Source organism: Talpa europaea (assembly GCF_964194135.1).
Source record: "Talpa europaea genome assembly, chromosome: 1".
In the NCBI taxonomy this organism is placed as follows: Eukaryota; Metazoa; Chordata; class Mammalia; order Eulipotyphla; family Talpidae; genus Talpa; species Talpa europaea.
The window spans coordinates 43,576,453-43,592,794 of record NC_140073.1 but is presented as its reverse complement, the minus strand read 5'-3'; the positions used below and the strand labels follow the sequence as shown (position 1 = coordinate 43,592,794).

General features: G+C 36.9%; 3 protein-coding genes across 3 annotated transcripts; 2 read left to right on the top strand and 1 right to left on the bottom strand.

The window, feature by feature from the left end:
• Positions 1 to 241: 241 nt before the first annotated feature.
• On the top strand, positions 242 to 1,180 carry LOC311182508 (olfactory receptor 51V1-like; the record flags this gene model as incomplete). Its single annotated transcript, XM_084251339.1, has 1 exon — positions 242 to 1,180. The coding sequence occupies one exon, from the start codon at positions 242 to 244 to the stop codon at positions 1,178 to 1,180; it is 939 nt and encodes a 312-aa protein (XP_084107465.1).
• Positions 1,181 to 5,698: 4,518 nt separating this feature from the next.
• Positions 5,699 to 6,652, bottom strand: LOC311182274 (olfactory receptor 52P1-like; the record flags this gene model as incomplete). The annotated part of the gene is made up of 1 exon (XM_084250948.1): positions 5,699 to 6,652. The coding sequence occupies one exon, from the start codon at positions 6,650 to 6,652 to the stop codon at positions 5,699 to 5,701; it is 954 nt and encodes a 317-aa protein (XP_084107074.1).
• Positions 6,653 to 14,970: 8,318 nt separating this feature from the next.
• LOC311182467 (olfactory receptor 51V1-like) lies at positions 14,971 to 15,996 on the top strand (the record flags this gene model as incomplete). Its single annotated transcript, XM_084251279.1, has 1 exon — positions 14,971 to 15,996. The coding sequence occupies exon 1, from the start codon at positions 15,055 to 15,057 to the stop codon at positions 15,994 to 15,996; it is 942 nt and encodes a 313-aa protein (XP_084107405.1). The 5' UTR covers positions 14,971 to 15,054.
• Positions 15,997 to 16,342: the final 346 nt, after the last annotated feature.

Below are 16,342 nucleotides of genomic sequence, written 5' to 3'. Positions count from 1 at the left end.
CACACCAAGGAGGTGCGCCTTCATATCCTCTGTGCAGTGGAGCCACCTCGGCATTCTAACATTGGCTTTTCCTGTGCTGTGCTCTGAGTAGCTGACCAGAAGTCTGGTCTCAAAGACCGCAGACAGCTTAAATAAAACTGTGAGTAAATATTTGTCCTTTTTGACAATTAGCTTCAAAGATCCATGTCTGCTTCTTCAGCTTCCCCGATCCATTTGTCTTGAAAATCACCTTCAAATAGTCATGTCTGCTTCTTCTGGTTCCATCAACTCCTCTATCTTCAGTCTCACGGGGTTCCCTGGACTGGAACAGTATTACCCCTGGTTTTCAATTCCTTTCTCCTCCATATATGCTATGGTTTTCCTGGGAAACTGTATGGTGCTCCATGTGATACGCACTGAAGTGAGTCTACACCAGCCCATGTTCTATTTTCTGGCCTTGTTGGCCCTCACGGACCTGTGTATGGGGCTGTCCACAGTGCACACAGTGTTGGGGATCCTTTGGGCACTCAGCGAGGAAATCAGTCTGGACGCTTGCATTTCACAGACCTATTTTGTCCATGGGCTCTCCTGTACAGAATCTGGAGTCCTTCTTGCCATGGCTTTTGATCGCTTTATTGCGATCTGCAATCCTCTGAGATATACCTCCATTCTGACTAATAGTAGAGTCATTCATATCATGGGGACCATTTTGATGAGAAGTGGCTTATCCATTCTTCCTGTCATCATCCGCCTGAGGTTCTTCCATTACTGCCGCCCCCACACCCTCTCCCACTCTTTCTGCCTGCACCAGGACCTGCTCCGGCTGGCCTGCTCCGACATTCGCTTCAACAGCTTCTATGCCCTGGCGCTGGTGATTTGCACCTTGTTGTTGGATGCTGTCCTTATTCTCATCTCCTATGTTTTCATCTTGCGCACAGTGCTGGCCATTGCCTCTCGAGAAGAGAGACTCAAGTCTTTGCAGACCTGTGTTTCCCACATCTGTGCTGTGTTAGTTTTTTATATCCCCATCATTGGACTCACCATGGTACACCGCTTTGGAAAGCACCTGTCACCTTTGGTTCATGTCCTTATGGGTAATGTCTACATCCTTTTCCCACCTCTGATGAATCCCATCATCTACAGTGTAAAAACACAGCAGATCCGAAGTAGGATGAAAAAGTGGTTTTCCCTGAAGATGTAAGGAAACCCATGGATTTGAGCAGTAAGAAGGAACTCAAAGTAATGATGCTAATTTTCATGTGTACACAATTTCACAGCTTGAATAACATCTCCTACAACTTTTTGTTCTTTTAGGAGGACTTGAATATTAAATTACTTAAATAGTAAGCTCATAAAAGAGATATAATGGAACTACTTTTTTATAATCCACATTCCAGAATAATCTGAAAGTTTGCTGTAACACAATGCTACTTATTATGGACAGGGCAATATGCATCTTTGCATTTTGATGACGTGTTCTTGCAACATAGTTGCCATGTGAAATGTTTAGGATCCAGTTAATATTAATCAATATTTTGAATCAATACTTATAAGCCACATCTGTAGCCACAATTTTGGAAATACGCCTATTACTTAGAATATTTAAACAATGGGCCTTATATGCAATTACACCATACAGTGTAGGTGGAGTTCTTCCTTCCTTAAGAAACATCTGAAGTTACTCATTCTGAAGATGAGTAACATATGAAACTATCACTCTGAGCCTTATCCCTACTCTGTTCTTTTCCACATTAGTGACAATGTAACCAAATTATGTGCATTTTACATAAAGGATTTATTATCCTCCTGTTGTAAATATTTTCTTGTTCTCAGCTTATATTGATGCTGTTAAGATGTGATCTTATTGCATATATGTTGCTCACTATATATATACATTTCTATTAAAATGATATCATTAAGATTTATTCATTAAGATTACAGGAACATAATTTCTATTGGGAGCTATTGCATATTTCACAATTGAAATGTGAATAGCTCTCTTAGAGTAATGATTACCTCTAAAGTAATGAAATGATGGTAATGTTTCTTAGAAAATGAAATTATAGTAAGAAATATGAATGTTATTTAGGATAGACAGACACACCTAATAACTGATTGTTTTTGTTTGGTAAGCAGAAAACGGTTTCAAAGTTGATGCTCTGAGTTCCGGTATTTGAAATCCAATTCATAGCTTATCATCTAAAGAGATGGCGAAGAAGGAAGAATGTTGTTTACACACGAAGATAGATCTGTGAACAACACTGAACTGAGTTGTCTACGGAATATGTATTAACATCCATTAAAAATATGGCTGTTGTTTCAGACATACTGATTGACACAGCCGAGGTAGAGAAATAGTGCAGCAAATGGAGAACAATACCTAGCTTACAGAATAGCATATGGTATGAAGTATACATCTATATACATATGTCTAAATTCATATAATATTGAATTAGTAAATGAGAAGTACAATGACTGCCTAATCAGGGACTCTAATCAAGTACAAAGGATTTGAGCATTGATTTCCTTGAGAAAGAGGTATGTAATTGAGGTTTGATGATCAAGATAAATAACATGAGTAATAATACAAAAGAATGAATTTGCAAAAAAAAACAGAAAAGTATTTAAAAACTTGAGAATCCATATAACTGTAAGAAAATGTGCTGAATAAGTGACTATGATCTTCAGGAGTAAGAAGAATATTATGAAAGATAAGACCTTAATTTTAATCTTTAAAATTAATTTTAACCTTTAAGGCTATGTGCAATTATTAATTATTGGTATATGAGTGGTAAAATAAATAAAACCTGTATGTTAAGGACTTCAGTAATGAAGGCCAACTGGTGATATAATTTTTTGATAAGCAATATTAAATATTTCCATTTCAACCTCTGTTTAAAAATATCAAGTGACAATTTTTGCTACTTCATGGAAAATTCATTCTAACTTATAGGAATCTAATATATATGAAACTAAGTCTGTCATTTACCTACTATCATTTATCATCCTATCACTACATCATCCTAAATTTATTTACTGAATGATTATAAATTAAGCATGGAATAAAAATTCCTATCTTTAGTTTATCTACCAAAATGTATTGACAACTTCTTCTATTCCTTCAAAATATTTCATACAACCTACTAAAGAGAAGTATATAATAGTGATCCTAACATAGACTCAAACTCTAATAGCAAAATTTGGTTTGAGGACAATGTAGTAAATGTGGAATGATAAGCAGTAAATGTATTAGTTGGTTTTGTGCTAACGTCTTATATAACAAAATAATTCTTGATAACAAGTTTTTTTTATCTATTGCTCAAAGGGAAAGCAATAAATTCTGCAAAAAGACTGATTTTTGTTTGTTTGATTGATTTTTTACTTATTTATTTTATGTTTTATGTTATTTTTATTTTTTTTCTTTTTCCTGGAAATAATCTCCAAAATATTTATCAACTTCAATTCACACATAGCCATGTATATTAACAGATCAGGATTTTACCTTAAAATGTGCCTTGTTAGAAATGATTTTGTGAATTAGAGGACAATGTTTCTGGTAGACCCCTCAATAGAAAATTTGAGTGTAAATACAGGCATAAGCTAATAACGTCTACTCCATGGGTGGCTACAACCAGCTAGTAGCAATTGGTATTACTGAGATTATTTAAACTCCTGGACTTGGCCCCTGTTCCTTATCCCATATGCTACCTCCTGGTTTGTGTATTTTTGCATCAAAAATTTTTATAAGAGCCTGACGTGTTCACATTCTGTGTAGCTGATGAATTATTGTGTCAGAATTTAGAGGAACAAAAAAAATCATTTTATTATATTAATATGTTTAGTTTGGGACCAGATTTTTACTCATGGAATCATGGTCATCTGTGCATAGAAACTAGTGTGGGGTTTTCAAGTATTAACATTACACTGTCCTGTGATTCCAAATATGACCACTCATCTCTACAGTGCCATATGTGAGTTTTCCAATTGCATATTTTTTTTTTTTGGTTCTTATTATTCTCTTCAAGAATTGTATTCACATCTGTTAGTTATTTTAGCTCCCACTCTTTGTCATGCATTCTTTACTTATAAAGGTAAAAATACCTTCATTCTCCAAGACAGTGCTTGGACTATTCTTGATATCTTCACCAGAATGCCCTAACTGAGGTCTCCTCTTAAATTCAATGCTATTCTTTAAAATCTATAATAGTCATATAGTTTAAACCACATGATATTAAAATGCAAGAATAGTTTTGGGAATTACAATGGTTGTTTAATGATTTAATATTTATTACTTAACATCATTAACTTTTTTGTCATATATATGACAATAAATGCTCAATAAGTTGAACTGTCTTTTACTGTTTCATTGACTTTGTGATAGTCATGAAAAAGGTGATTTTGAAGGACAGTCTAGGTGGCAAAATATAGCAACAAATTCTATTTATGTTAACAATTACGGACTTAGGATTCCCTACTATGTATATCTACAGTGATAAATAAAATCTAGAAAGAGACTTTGTCTAATTTATCTTCATATTTCCAAAGTCTAATATGACATGACTCTGTATATAGAATAAAATTTTATTAATGTAATATATAATAAAATTTCATCATGATATAGTTTCAATTTTGTACCAATCTTATAAAATATTTTCTGAATGTTAAATCTGAGAGGAATGGTCCTGAAAACTGAGATTAATGGCAGCCACCTACTTCTCACCATGGGGAAGGAAATTACAAATACCAAAGAGTGAAAAAAAAGGAACAAAATCTTTAGTTTGGGATTTCTATATAAAACTTGAATATACCACAAGAGTTTCAATATTTGTTGATATAGTAAAAATAAATATAATTCATGTAATGTCAATCTGGCTCTGTATTTGTGTAAGAATGTGTTTGTATGTGGTTATAGTACCTAGGACTTTGTCTTCTGAGATGGACTTTCAGCAGTGATTCCCCAGTATCATGAGCCTAAGATACCTTATCTTCATTCTGATGAAGAAATAATATGAGGGGAGGTCGCAATTGTAAGGGGAATATAAAAATAAAATTTATAATAAAAAAGAAATAATATTTTTTTTTATTATTTCTTATTATTACAAGGAATAGTAAGGAGTATGCATTCTGAAAGAGTGAGTTCCTGTGCTCAAATTTAACATTCCCACTTCGGCCAGTGCAACTCATATAAGCTCTCTGTGTCTCAATTTCCTAATCAGTGCAATGAGAAGAATAATAAAACTTTTATGATCATTATGTGACAGCTAAGCCATTATTACTACTTTTACAATAAGCAAAATAAAACTTGAAATAATGACTTTACTAAAGAATTTTAATCTGAACATCTAACAGTTAAAATTTGAAAATAAATTATTAATTGCAGAGCCAATGTATTCAGACATTTTGAATTGTTACAATAATTAGCTTATTATTTCACATTTATCGATATTATAGAACAGCAATATATGTATAATAAATAATTTTAATAAAAAATTATAGTTATATTTATTGAAATCTTTCCATAGAGTGGCATTCCTTTATAATAAAATAAAAAGAAAATATAAAAAAATGAAAATAAAGAAAAGAATGACAACATCAAACATCCCTGCTAGAGTCATAGCTGGATCAGAGAAATAGCATGCTGGGAAGAGGTGACAACTACAGTTAATCACCATGATGTCATGAAAGAGATTCTACCAACATGGGCTTGTACTTCAATATTTTAGTTTTCAGAAATTTTCTTGTTTGGGAAGAAGAGACCAACCACTCTGTCACGAATCTGCTTGGTCTTTACACCATACACCAGTGGGTTGAACATGGGGGGCACTAGAAGATACAAACTTGCAAAAATTATATGAACACTTGGAGGTACCTTCTTGCCAAAGCGGTGAGTTAGGAAACTAAACAGTGCAGGTGTATAGGAGACAAGTAGAGTGCACACATGGGCAGCACAGGTGCCCAGTGCTTTAGAGCGGGCATTCTGGGAAGAGAGTCTGAAGACTGCCTGGAGGATTTTTATATATGATGTGGCTATGAGCGTTAGGTCCAGTGCCATGACTGAAAGGGCCACAGAGATGCCATATGCTCTGTTAATGAGAGTGTTGGCATTGGCCAACTTCACTACAGCCATGTGCTCACAGTAGGTATGATTGATGACATATTTCGTGTAATATGGTAACTTCTTAATGAGAAGAGGACAAGGCAAAACCATAAATACAGCTCGGGTCACACCAGCCAGACCCATTTTAATGACCATTGGTGTTGTCAGGATGGTTGTATACCGCAGCGGGATGCAAATGGCTGCATAGCGGTCAAAAGCCATGGCTACCAGGAGTGCTGACTCAGTTATGCAAAATGTGTGGATAAAATACATTTGTGTTAAGCAGGCATCAAAGTCAAATCTGTGAGCATCGAACCAGAAGATTCCAAGCATCTTGGGGGCAGTGGAGGAGACAAGAGCCATGTCGTTCATTGCCAGCATGCAAAGGAAGAAATACATGGGCTGGTGAAGGCTTGGCTCTAGTTTGATTGTAATGATGATGACACTGTTCCCCAGCAGGGTCAGGACAAACATGAGGCAGACAGGGATACCGATCCAGCAGTGAAGATCTTGCAAACCAGGAATACCAACCAGGAAGAAAGATGAGATGTAGTGATGTGTAGCATTGTCTGCCATGTTAAAACTTGAGAGTTTGCATGCGCAGGTACAAGGTAGCCAGTCAGTCTCCCATACTCAGAAATCAAGATGACAGAGTGATTATTTTTTGGCCTTGCATGCTGGGAATTCCCACACTCTATTTAATTGCTTACATGAAAGGCCAAACCTCCCTAAACCATCAGGTAAACCACTTCTCCATTCTTGTTCCAGCATCTCCACCTACAAATGAAAAGTTTCAGATAATTTCTTTCAAGTTTTTTTCCTCTGAGTTTTTGAAATTGTATTCAATTCTACTCTTAATGTTTATTTCCTGTTAAAGAGTCATTGGGAATATAATAATCTCATGATTGTGTCAAAATCAGCACTAGATTCTATGATATACAATTTTAGAAAAAAGTCATTTTTTCAAGGATATTGTGATCAACTATGGAAATACATACATAAACACACACACATGCAAAACAGTTATCAGGTATCTAAATGCAACCATTATTTTATTATTGTTCTTATCCATAGTGAGCATAACTAAATAATCAGGAATTTAGCACAAGATCTCCTAACCATGAGATATAAGAATGATGCTTAGAAAATTAAGGGCAGTAATATCTTATAAACTGCAAATTTATTTCTATTTTAACTTCTTAAGAAGCTCAGTAGATGGACAGTTTAACATAATTGTACAACAGGGGAAAAATGGAAAATTTTATTTCTTCCTTCTTGCAAATGATTTAAAGATGCTGCAAATAAGCATATCAGTTATAAAATAGGTTGAGTCTATTTTCTGCAATACCATGATCCTAGAAATAAATTCTATTTGGCACCCATCTGACTAATGACAGTGACAAGCCAAGCACATACAATTCATTTCTTCTGGACTCAATAACAAGAGTGGTTTCTTATGACTCTTGCTCTGACCAGATCCATTAGTTTTGTTAACTGACTTCTATCCTTGTTACCATCAACCATTTTCTACCTCATATTGTAGTTCTGGGATATGCACCGCTGGTCTTTTTAGCATTTTTTTTTAAAGATTTATTTTTATTTATTTTTTACAAGAACCAGGGTAGAGGCCAGATGCGCGGGAGGGTGAGAGAATTCACCAGAGCCAGAGCAGGGAGCAGAACAGGTAGACTGACCAAGTACACTGCTGAGGGGAGCAGCAGGTGGCAGGAGAGGTCTGCCGCACCATGTGGGACCCTCGCAGGCTGGCAGGGATCGAACTGGTGCTGCAGAGGCTGTGGACAGCTTCACAGCACGGCGCTCAACCGCCTGCACCACCAGGGGAGGCCCTTAACGTGCTTTTTAAATTTATAATTGCCCCTAGGTATTGGTCCTGAAATTCACTATGTAAAATTCATAATGTGAATGCTCAAGACATATTGATATTATTCCTAACAGTAAACTCTTCCTGTGTGGTTACCTCAATAATGTACATATTTTGGAGGGGATATATGCATTCCACTATTAATCAAATGTTATTCTGGGTCTATGTAAGAAGTTGATAATGTCAAATGAATCATGTAATATTTGAGAAAAAAATCAGAGCCTAAATTTAATCCACACTGTAGAAACTTACATTGGTAGAAATCACTACATAAGGAATAAGACCGTAACTCCAGATCGAGGGAAGGACTTAAGATGATATCTGCGATATGAAAAGCTTTAAACTATTTATTCAACTTTTGTTCTTCTATATACTCAAATGAGGATTTTCTACTTGGAGATTTGGATATGCCTATTTCTGTTCTCATATCTACTTCTGGCAGAATCAAGCATAGTAGAAGTTAATTCACTTTGAAATAAATTATATATATATAAGATAGAAAACATCATTTATTTTTATTAATAAGCATAATTGCTCTTGGCAAATACATGAAAATATTTAGAAATCATTTAGTTTTCAATAAATTTATTTATAAGTGGGTATCCTATCTATTTTTAATATTTACTTCTAAGATGGTAATACGTGCAATCTAGAACAGGGGAAAAGAAGCAAAGTGACTTACCCTTTTACAAGAGGAAGTTTCTGTCAGGGCCATAATAATGTAAGCACAGAGAAAATTACAGGGGTGTACCTAAGTCCTGGTCTGCTATACAGTTACACCATCAGCCCAGAATATTTTCTCTCAGGCTAGTTTGAAAGAAATTTTAGAGGAATCCATTTGTTGCAATAAGGTCATTCTTTACAATATTTTCAGCAGAGAGTCAGCCAGGGCAGTTGGAATATCTGCCCAGACCATTCTAGATTTCTCTTGACACTGTCATTTCATCTGTTTCTGAACCATAAAGGTAACATCCCATATGACAGCTTGGGCTCTTTTATTTTGACAATATCTCAGTTAGTCAGCTTTGCCCCATGTCTAGAATCTGCCTTTAGAGACTAGAGGAATCGCTTCTCGGCCTTTTGGCTAAGATCAAGTGTAGAGACTAGAGGACATCACTAGAATATCATGGTATTACTTTCTAGAGTCTTCTTAAAGTGCATTTTATATTTATAATAAGGTATTTTAGCAACACAAGACATTACCACAAATGGAATACAATAAATTCTCCCATTCTCTTCCATTTAATGGATTTTATTTGCTGGTAACAATAATCACCCAGACATTAGATTTTTTAAAAATCTCAGAATTAATCTTACCTCCTGTGGTTTTTTTTTTTTTTTAATCTCCAGTACCTCAATCAAGCAGCCGTTAAGATCCCAGTGTCTATTAGAGTCTTACCGTATGTTTTTTGTGACTATATTTTCATGTCAGCCTCCATCAAAAGTGAACACACAAAGGAAGTTACTGAATCTCAGTAAATCTTAACAGGTTCTGAGGAAAGTTAAGACGTTTCTGTAGATCTTTTATATTCTTAGTATCACAGATTTTTATCTTGTCTTCAGGTTTCTGACCCACCAGAGATAGTCCATTAATTGTCATTGACTGTTCTTCACTTGTTTCAACTGCTGTCTTGGAATATGTACTTTCTAAATTGTTTCTGGCTATGTGACTCACGCATAACCAGGGATTGCCCTGCAGCATAAACCCAAGGTATTTCCAAAAACAGTACAATAGTGGCCTAGTATATCTTTTACCCATACAGCAAAATAATGATTTTTTTGGTTTCTCTTCTCTGCTACTAATTTATAGTACTCAAATACCTTTCATGTCACATTAATATATAACATCATTTATATGTTTTCTAATCTTCTTTTCCATTCTAATTTTACATACTTGATCTCAAATTCTATCCCACATTCTATTACATATTCCAAAGGATGATAAAAGTATAACTATTTTTTAAAATGTTTAAATGATAACTTTCCATTGTGGCATCTAGGACAATATGCACATGTGGTAATAGTTTAAATATATGTCAGTGGTTGTCATTTAGGCAGTGAGGACTCCAAGTTTAAATTGGTAGTTTTGGCTGCTTTGTAATGAGCTATTTCATTGCTCAGGAGACCCCTCTTTTGGAAGGCTATTGGTACACTCAGGGGACATAACATCAAAGGGAAAAGAGTTCTGGACCAGGATTAGCATGAAGCAGCAACAAATGTCCCTCTGGAACAGTTACATTAACTCTGTAAACACCGCTGAGTTTGTATGTAGATAGTACTCTCTTAGAGAACACAGTCTTTAGGGACTGCCTCATGATATTAAGTCAAGTAAGATAACAGTCAAATATGTCTTTCACTAAAGAAATCTGTGTGGTGAGTAAACCAATTTAATGTGGGCAAACTATCAGAAAAGATAAGGACATTGCTCACCTTAATTCTATAGTGACTATCACTGAATTATTACTTATGCTTCAGAAAAAATATTAAGGTATATGAAAGTGTAAAGATAGTATAGGTTGTCCACTCATCTCTGTTCTCTATCTTTTTTCTCCTGTGAGATCTTGTCAGGTCTTACTAAGATACAATGTTCACATATCCAATCAATTCATTTTTTTCTTCCTGTGAATATTTACTCACATCCTTTTTCAGGCTCTTGTCTATTCAGTCCCTCAGAGTTAAAAAGTCTGAACTGCTCTCCACTGTGGCTGAACATGTCTGTTGTCCCTCTACCCTTGCAAAGAGCAATTATGTTACTTTAATTTTCAAATTCCTGCCATTTTTAATTTTTTTTAAAGATTTATTTATTTATGCATAGAAGAGCTGGGGTATAGGCCAGAGTTGCGGCGGGTGAGAGGATTCACCAGAGACAGAGCGGGGAACAGAACAGTTAGATCTACTGAACTACACTGCTGAGGGAGCAGTGGGCGAGTCAGGAGGGGTCTGCTGAACTTGCGCTGCAGAGGCTGCAGACAGCTTCATAGTTTGCGTCTTAATCCCCTGCACCACCAGGGAAGCCCAAATTTCTGCCATTTTGAATTTTCTATTTTACCTCATCTAATATGGGGGTTAAGTTGTATTTCAGTGACTTTTTAACTTCTACTTCCCACTTTAGTAAAGAGTTTGGATATATTGCTGTGTTGAAGACCATTTTGCCCACTGTTGTCTTGTAAACTGGTGGTTTCTAAACTCCAGTTTTCTATTAGAGAATATGTATTTTTATTTCATTCACCAGGCATTCTTCATTTTATTTTCCTTCCTAATTGATCAGTCAGTATTAATAAACTGAAAGCTTATGGCTGTTCTAATCTTGTACTTTTAAAAATTACTGCTCTATGTTGAAACTATCACTAAAATTGCTGTTATATCATTAATAATTTTTATTATAAAGTTTGCTCACTATAAAAGATTCTATTAATGCAATGAATATTTGTTGCTTACTAACAGAATATACTTTAAGGCTTGTTCTTAGAAGTTTAATAATAGGTAATATTTTTTTTATTTTTTACATCATTGTTAATTTTGAGACAATATTTGCTTCCCCCCACCCCCTCAGGTCTAGTCCCCATAGAGTTTCCTTCGCCAATGCACCTGTGCACCATCACCTCAGTCCCCTGTGCTCCTCCCTCCCTCCCTCTGATCCCTCTCCCTCCTCCTCCCCTGCAGGATGTCTCTGATTTATAATGGTCTGTTTTTGCTTTGTTGTGTTTTATACTGTTATTATTTTTTTACACTGATGTCTTATTGGGTTCCCCTATATTCCTGCTATAAGTGAAACCATCCGATAGTTTTCTTTTTCCTTCTGGCTTATTTCACTGAGCATAATTCCTTCTAGTTTCTTCCACATTGCTGTGAATGGCATGAGTTTATCTTTTTTGATTGCTGAATAATATTCCATCGTGTGTATATGCCACATCTTCTTGATCCAGTCATCTATTTTTGGGCATTTGGGTTGTTTTCAGGTTTTACTTGCTGAGGGGACCAGCAGGTTCCCCAGGGGACTTGCCCGCTGGTCCCCTCGGCAGGTAAATAGTGCTGCACTAGGTAAAACCTGGAAGTTAATATTATATTTTGAATCGTAGTAGGTCACAGCAACAGACATAAAGTAAAAAAAAAAAAATGCTGGGCAAAATTCATTTCCACAAAAACACATACATACCTTGTTCCATGATGCATCATAAATATAAAAACTCAATCTATAATTTCCCCCAAATCCTCAAGCAATGTAAAATCAGTGTTTAAATTATGATTAGAAAAAAAAGCCACAAACTTTGAGTGCCATTTTATGAAAACCTGCCTATAAGTTGCTCTTTTAAAATTATTCATGTGAGTCCGGGTTCTCTGAGAAGCTGTTGTTAAGGTGGGGTTAAATGTAGGAAAAGAGGACTTGAAATTAGTGAATCATAAAGGGAAGAAGAAGGGAAAATCTGACACATGTGAAGTGGAGAGGGAAGCAAAGAATTGGGTAGGACGAGTCTCAGACAACAGCACTGTGTTAAGAAAATTCTGAGTAGGGTAATGGGGAGTCCTTGCGTCAGCGTGACCCCCTCACTCACAGAGCCAGAGCGGGCGAGCCATCTCGAGCACTGGCTGGGAACCTTCTGATTTCAGGAGGAGCTCAGGGGAGGCTCCCACTGGCAGCAGCTGGGATTTTAGTTTCTCTCGCAGGTGACCTAAGGCCTGCATTTCCTTGGCCACTATATCATCTTGTGGAAGTCTTCAGATTTTTTTAATAACATTTGACAAAGCCATTAATGGTTTTTTTTTTTGGTTTTTTTTGTTTGTTTGTTTTTTGTTTTTGGTGGGACCCTCACCAGTGGCCGGGGAATGAACCGGCGCCGCAGAGGCTGCGGGCAGCTTCACAACCCAGCGCTCAACCGCTGCGCCACCAGGGGAGGCCCAAAGCCATTAATGTTTTCATACCATCAGATTTTAACTACATATTTGAAAACTGTCATGAATTATGTAATGGGGTGAAAGTATATGTGGCTTAAAAACCAATACAGCATCCTTTTCGTTCCCAACCTCCATATCCAGTAAGTTTTGCACCTCTGGTCCACTTTTTTCTTTGTTGACAGGATTAACATCATTTGGAAATTTTGTTAGTGATTCTTTCTCTACTTTGGGATCTTCTGAAGCATCAAAATGTCATCCTGGTAACTGTGGTTAAGGGGATGTTTGACAGGAGGAGGTGCAGACTCTCCTCCTGGAGAACTTGCTTTTCTCACAGGATGACACACAAGGGGTGATCTTGTCACTCCACACTGTGGCCTCCTGGGATGCCACCAAATATCCAGGAAAGTCTGGTGTAGTCATGGTGCCAATATGAGGTAAAAATCTTGCCCAAGTATTCAAAGGTGTTGGAGAACCATTTCTAACCCACAAAGTCTGGCTTTTCAAACACATTTTATCTCTATGCTCTATTGCCTATTAAAATAAAAGGCATGATTTCAAACAATTCTAAAAATTAAAATTAGATAATATAAATTTATCCTGGGTATTAATGCTGACTCTTAGCACACCATAAATGCTGAAATGTTCAATAATATTATTGTTATAAAAATAGAGGTTCTATTTTCAACATGTTTATAAGGTTTATAAAGCTTATGCAAAACTATATTTCTGGATTTTGTAAACCATGGTTTACATTTACCACTCTTTTGAATACTTAAGCTTTGGGCTCAAAAAGTGCAAGGATAACTTGTAGCCAAAATGAAGGGATATAAATAAGAGTTTATGTTAATGATGACAATAATCTTTATTGTTATCATGTTTTATGTAGGCTGTATCTCCAATACCTTGTTTTTATTTCTTTTGGGAACACAAGTTCTGGTTTGCAAAGGTAATCAAAGACTCTGGCCAAGCAAATTTAAGAACATTTGATTTGAGAAGATTTGAGTAATACAAATATCAGACCTGTATTTATAAGATACACCTGCCCTTGTATTGGGAAGGAAGGGAACTATGTGTCCAATGCTCATTTCAATTCTGCATGGATAAAGGAATTACTACTCTAAACTTGTTCTTGTAGCATATACAAAATTTGATGGAGTGGAGAGTTAGCTATAAAGATACTGCCTCTAAGTTTTCCCTCATTCTCCCAAAGGGGCCTCAGTGTTGCATCACACACTCTCAGCATCTCCCAGAATCCAGCATCCCTCAATCTCCAGTGATTCCTGTAGCTCTTCCACCTGTATAAATTTTGCCTCTCCTGGACTCTCAGTACGGCTGTGATAAAAGAAGAACAAAATCTATTTTCAAGACTGCCAAGGACAGCTCTGATGTGAGTGAGAGTCATTTTTGAAGATACTGATGCACTGAGTGTCAGAATGACTGTGACTGATATGTGAGACTTCTATACAGGATTTTTTTAAAGATTTATTTATTTGTGCATACAAGAACAGGGGTACAGGCCAGAGGTTTGGGGGAGTAAGAGGATTCACCAGAGACTGAGTGGGGAGCAGAACAGGCAGGCTGACTGAAATACTGCTGAGGGGAGCAGAAGGCGAGTCAGGAGAGATCTGCTGCCCATGTGGGTAGTTCCCTGTCAGGGGATCAAACTCATGCTGCAGTGGCTGCAGACAGCTTCATAGATTGCGTCTTAACCCCTTGTGGCACCTTCTATATAGGATTTTTTATGTAATAAGCAGAGGTAATCTTATATGCCAGAGGAGTGTGTTACAAGTAATTTCACCAAGCTTCAGAACCCAAATGTGTTTTTCTTTTCTACTTTATATGCTTAAACTTCACTATTGTGTATTTATATGCCAGAAATCATGTTTCTCTACTATCTGTGATATGCAACATTAAGTAAGAAAGTGATGGTAATGGTAGGAATATGGACACTGATTTCTCTTATGGGACCAACAATCTAATGCAAGAAGGTTTTATATGTAGGCATAAAGCAATTTATCTTCTTTTTTAAGAATGAATTCAACTTCTGAAAAAAAACAAAGCACTGCTGTTACTTCTATTGAGCTATTAATCCAGTCATTCTTGTTAAAGCTTTCACTTTAGGCTATTTAAGCAGTGGAGAGTACATTTGAAAATCAGCTGTTACGAACATTTTACCTTGAGAGGTTTCTGTCTGTATAGACTGATGCCTGCTCAACTTCATTCCAAAATCAGTAATTCCACCTTTCTCCTTATGGGTTTCCCTGGATTTGAAAAGGAATACCCCTGGCTCTCCATCCCCTTCTCTTGTGTCTATGCTATGATACTCTCTGGCAACTGTCTGGTGCTGCATGTGATCCGCATGGAGCCGAGCCTGCATCAGCCCATGTTCTACTTTCTGGCCATGCTGGCCCTCACGGACCTGTGCATGGGGCTGTCCACAGTACACACGGTGCTGGGCACCCTGTGGGGGCTGAGCCAGGAGATTGGTCTGGATGCTTGCATTGCTCAAACCTTCTTTATTCATGGTCTCTCGGCCATGGAGTCTGGAGTACTTCTCGCCATGGCCTTTGATCGCTTTACTGCCATCTGCAATCCTCTGAGATATACTTCCATCCTCACCAATACCAGAATCATCAGCATTGGTGCGGTTATTCTAGGGAGGAGTTTTCTGTTGATTCTTGCTCCCATCATCCGCCTGAAGTTCTTCCATTACTGCCGCCCCCACATCCTCTCCCACTCTTTCTGCCTGCACCAGGATCTGCTCCGGCTGGCCTGCTCCGACATCCGCTTCAACAGCTTCTATGCCTTAGCCCTGGTGATCTGTGAATTATTACTGGATTCAGTGCTCATTCTCATCTCCTACATCTTGATCTTGCACTCAGTTTTGACCATTGCATCTCGGGAGGAGCGAATCAAGTCCTTGCAGACCTGTGTCTCCCACATCTCTGCAGTCTTGGTTTTCTATGTCCCGATCATTGGCCTGACCATGGTGCACCGCTTTGGGAAGCATCTCTCACCTGTGGTCCATGTCCTCATGGGCAACATCTATATCCTTTTCCCACCTTTGATGAACCCTATCATCTACAGTGTCAAGACCCAACAAATCCGTAGCAGGATCCTGAGATGGTTCACCAAACAAAACTAAATGTGTTTTCAGTAAGGGAAGGTTACAGTCGCAAGATGAAAGACTATGATTGATCATAGCAGTAATAATAAATTCACATATATTTTATAGGTCAAAGACATATTTAAGATCATTTTTTAAATTTAGTATTCCAAAGCCAGGGAGAGGGTTACTGATCTTATTTTCTTGTTTTGAAATTAAATGCAATGTTAACTATGGTGAATTAAGCTCTGGGGTGTGTCAGTGAGTACTTGCTTAGCTATTGTTAAATTTGTAGTAAAATTTGTGTTTTTTGAAATATGTTTGGAGCACAATTTTATTTTTTCATCTATTAGATGGATGTGTTTACTGTATATGACACAAACAG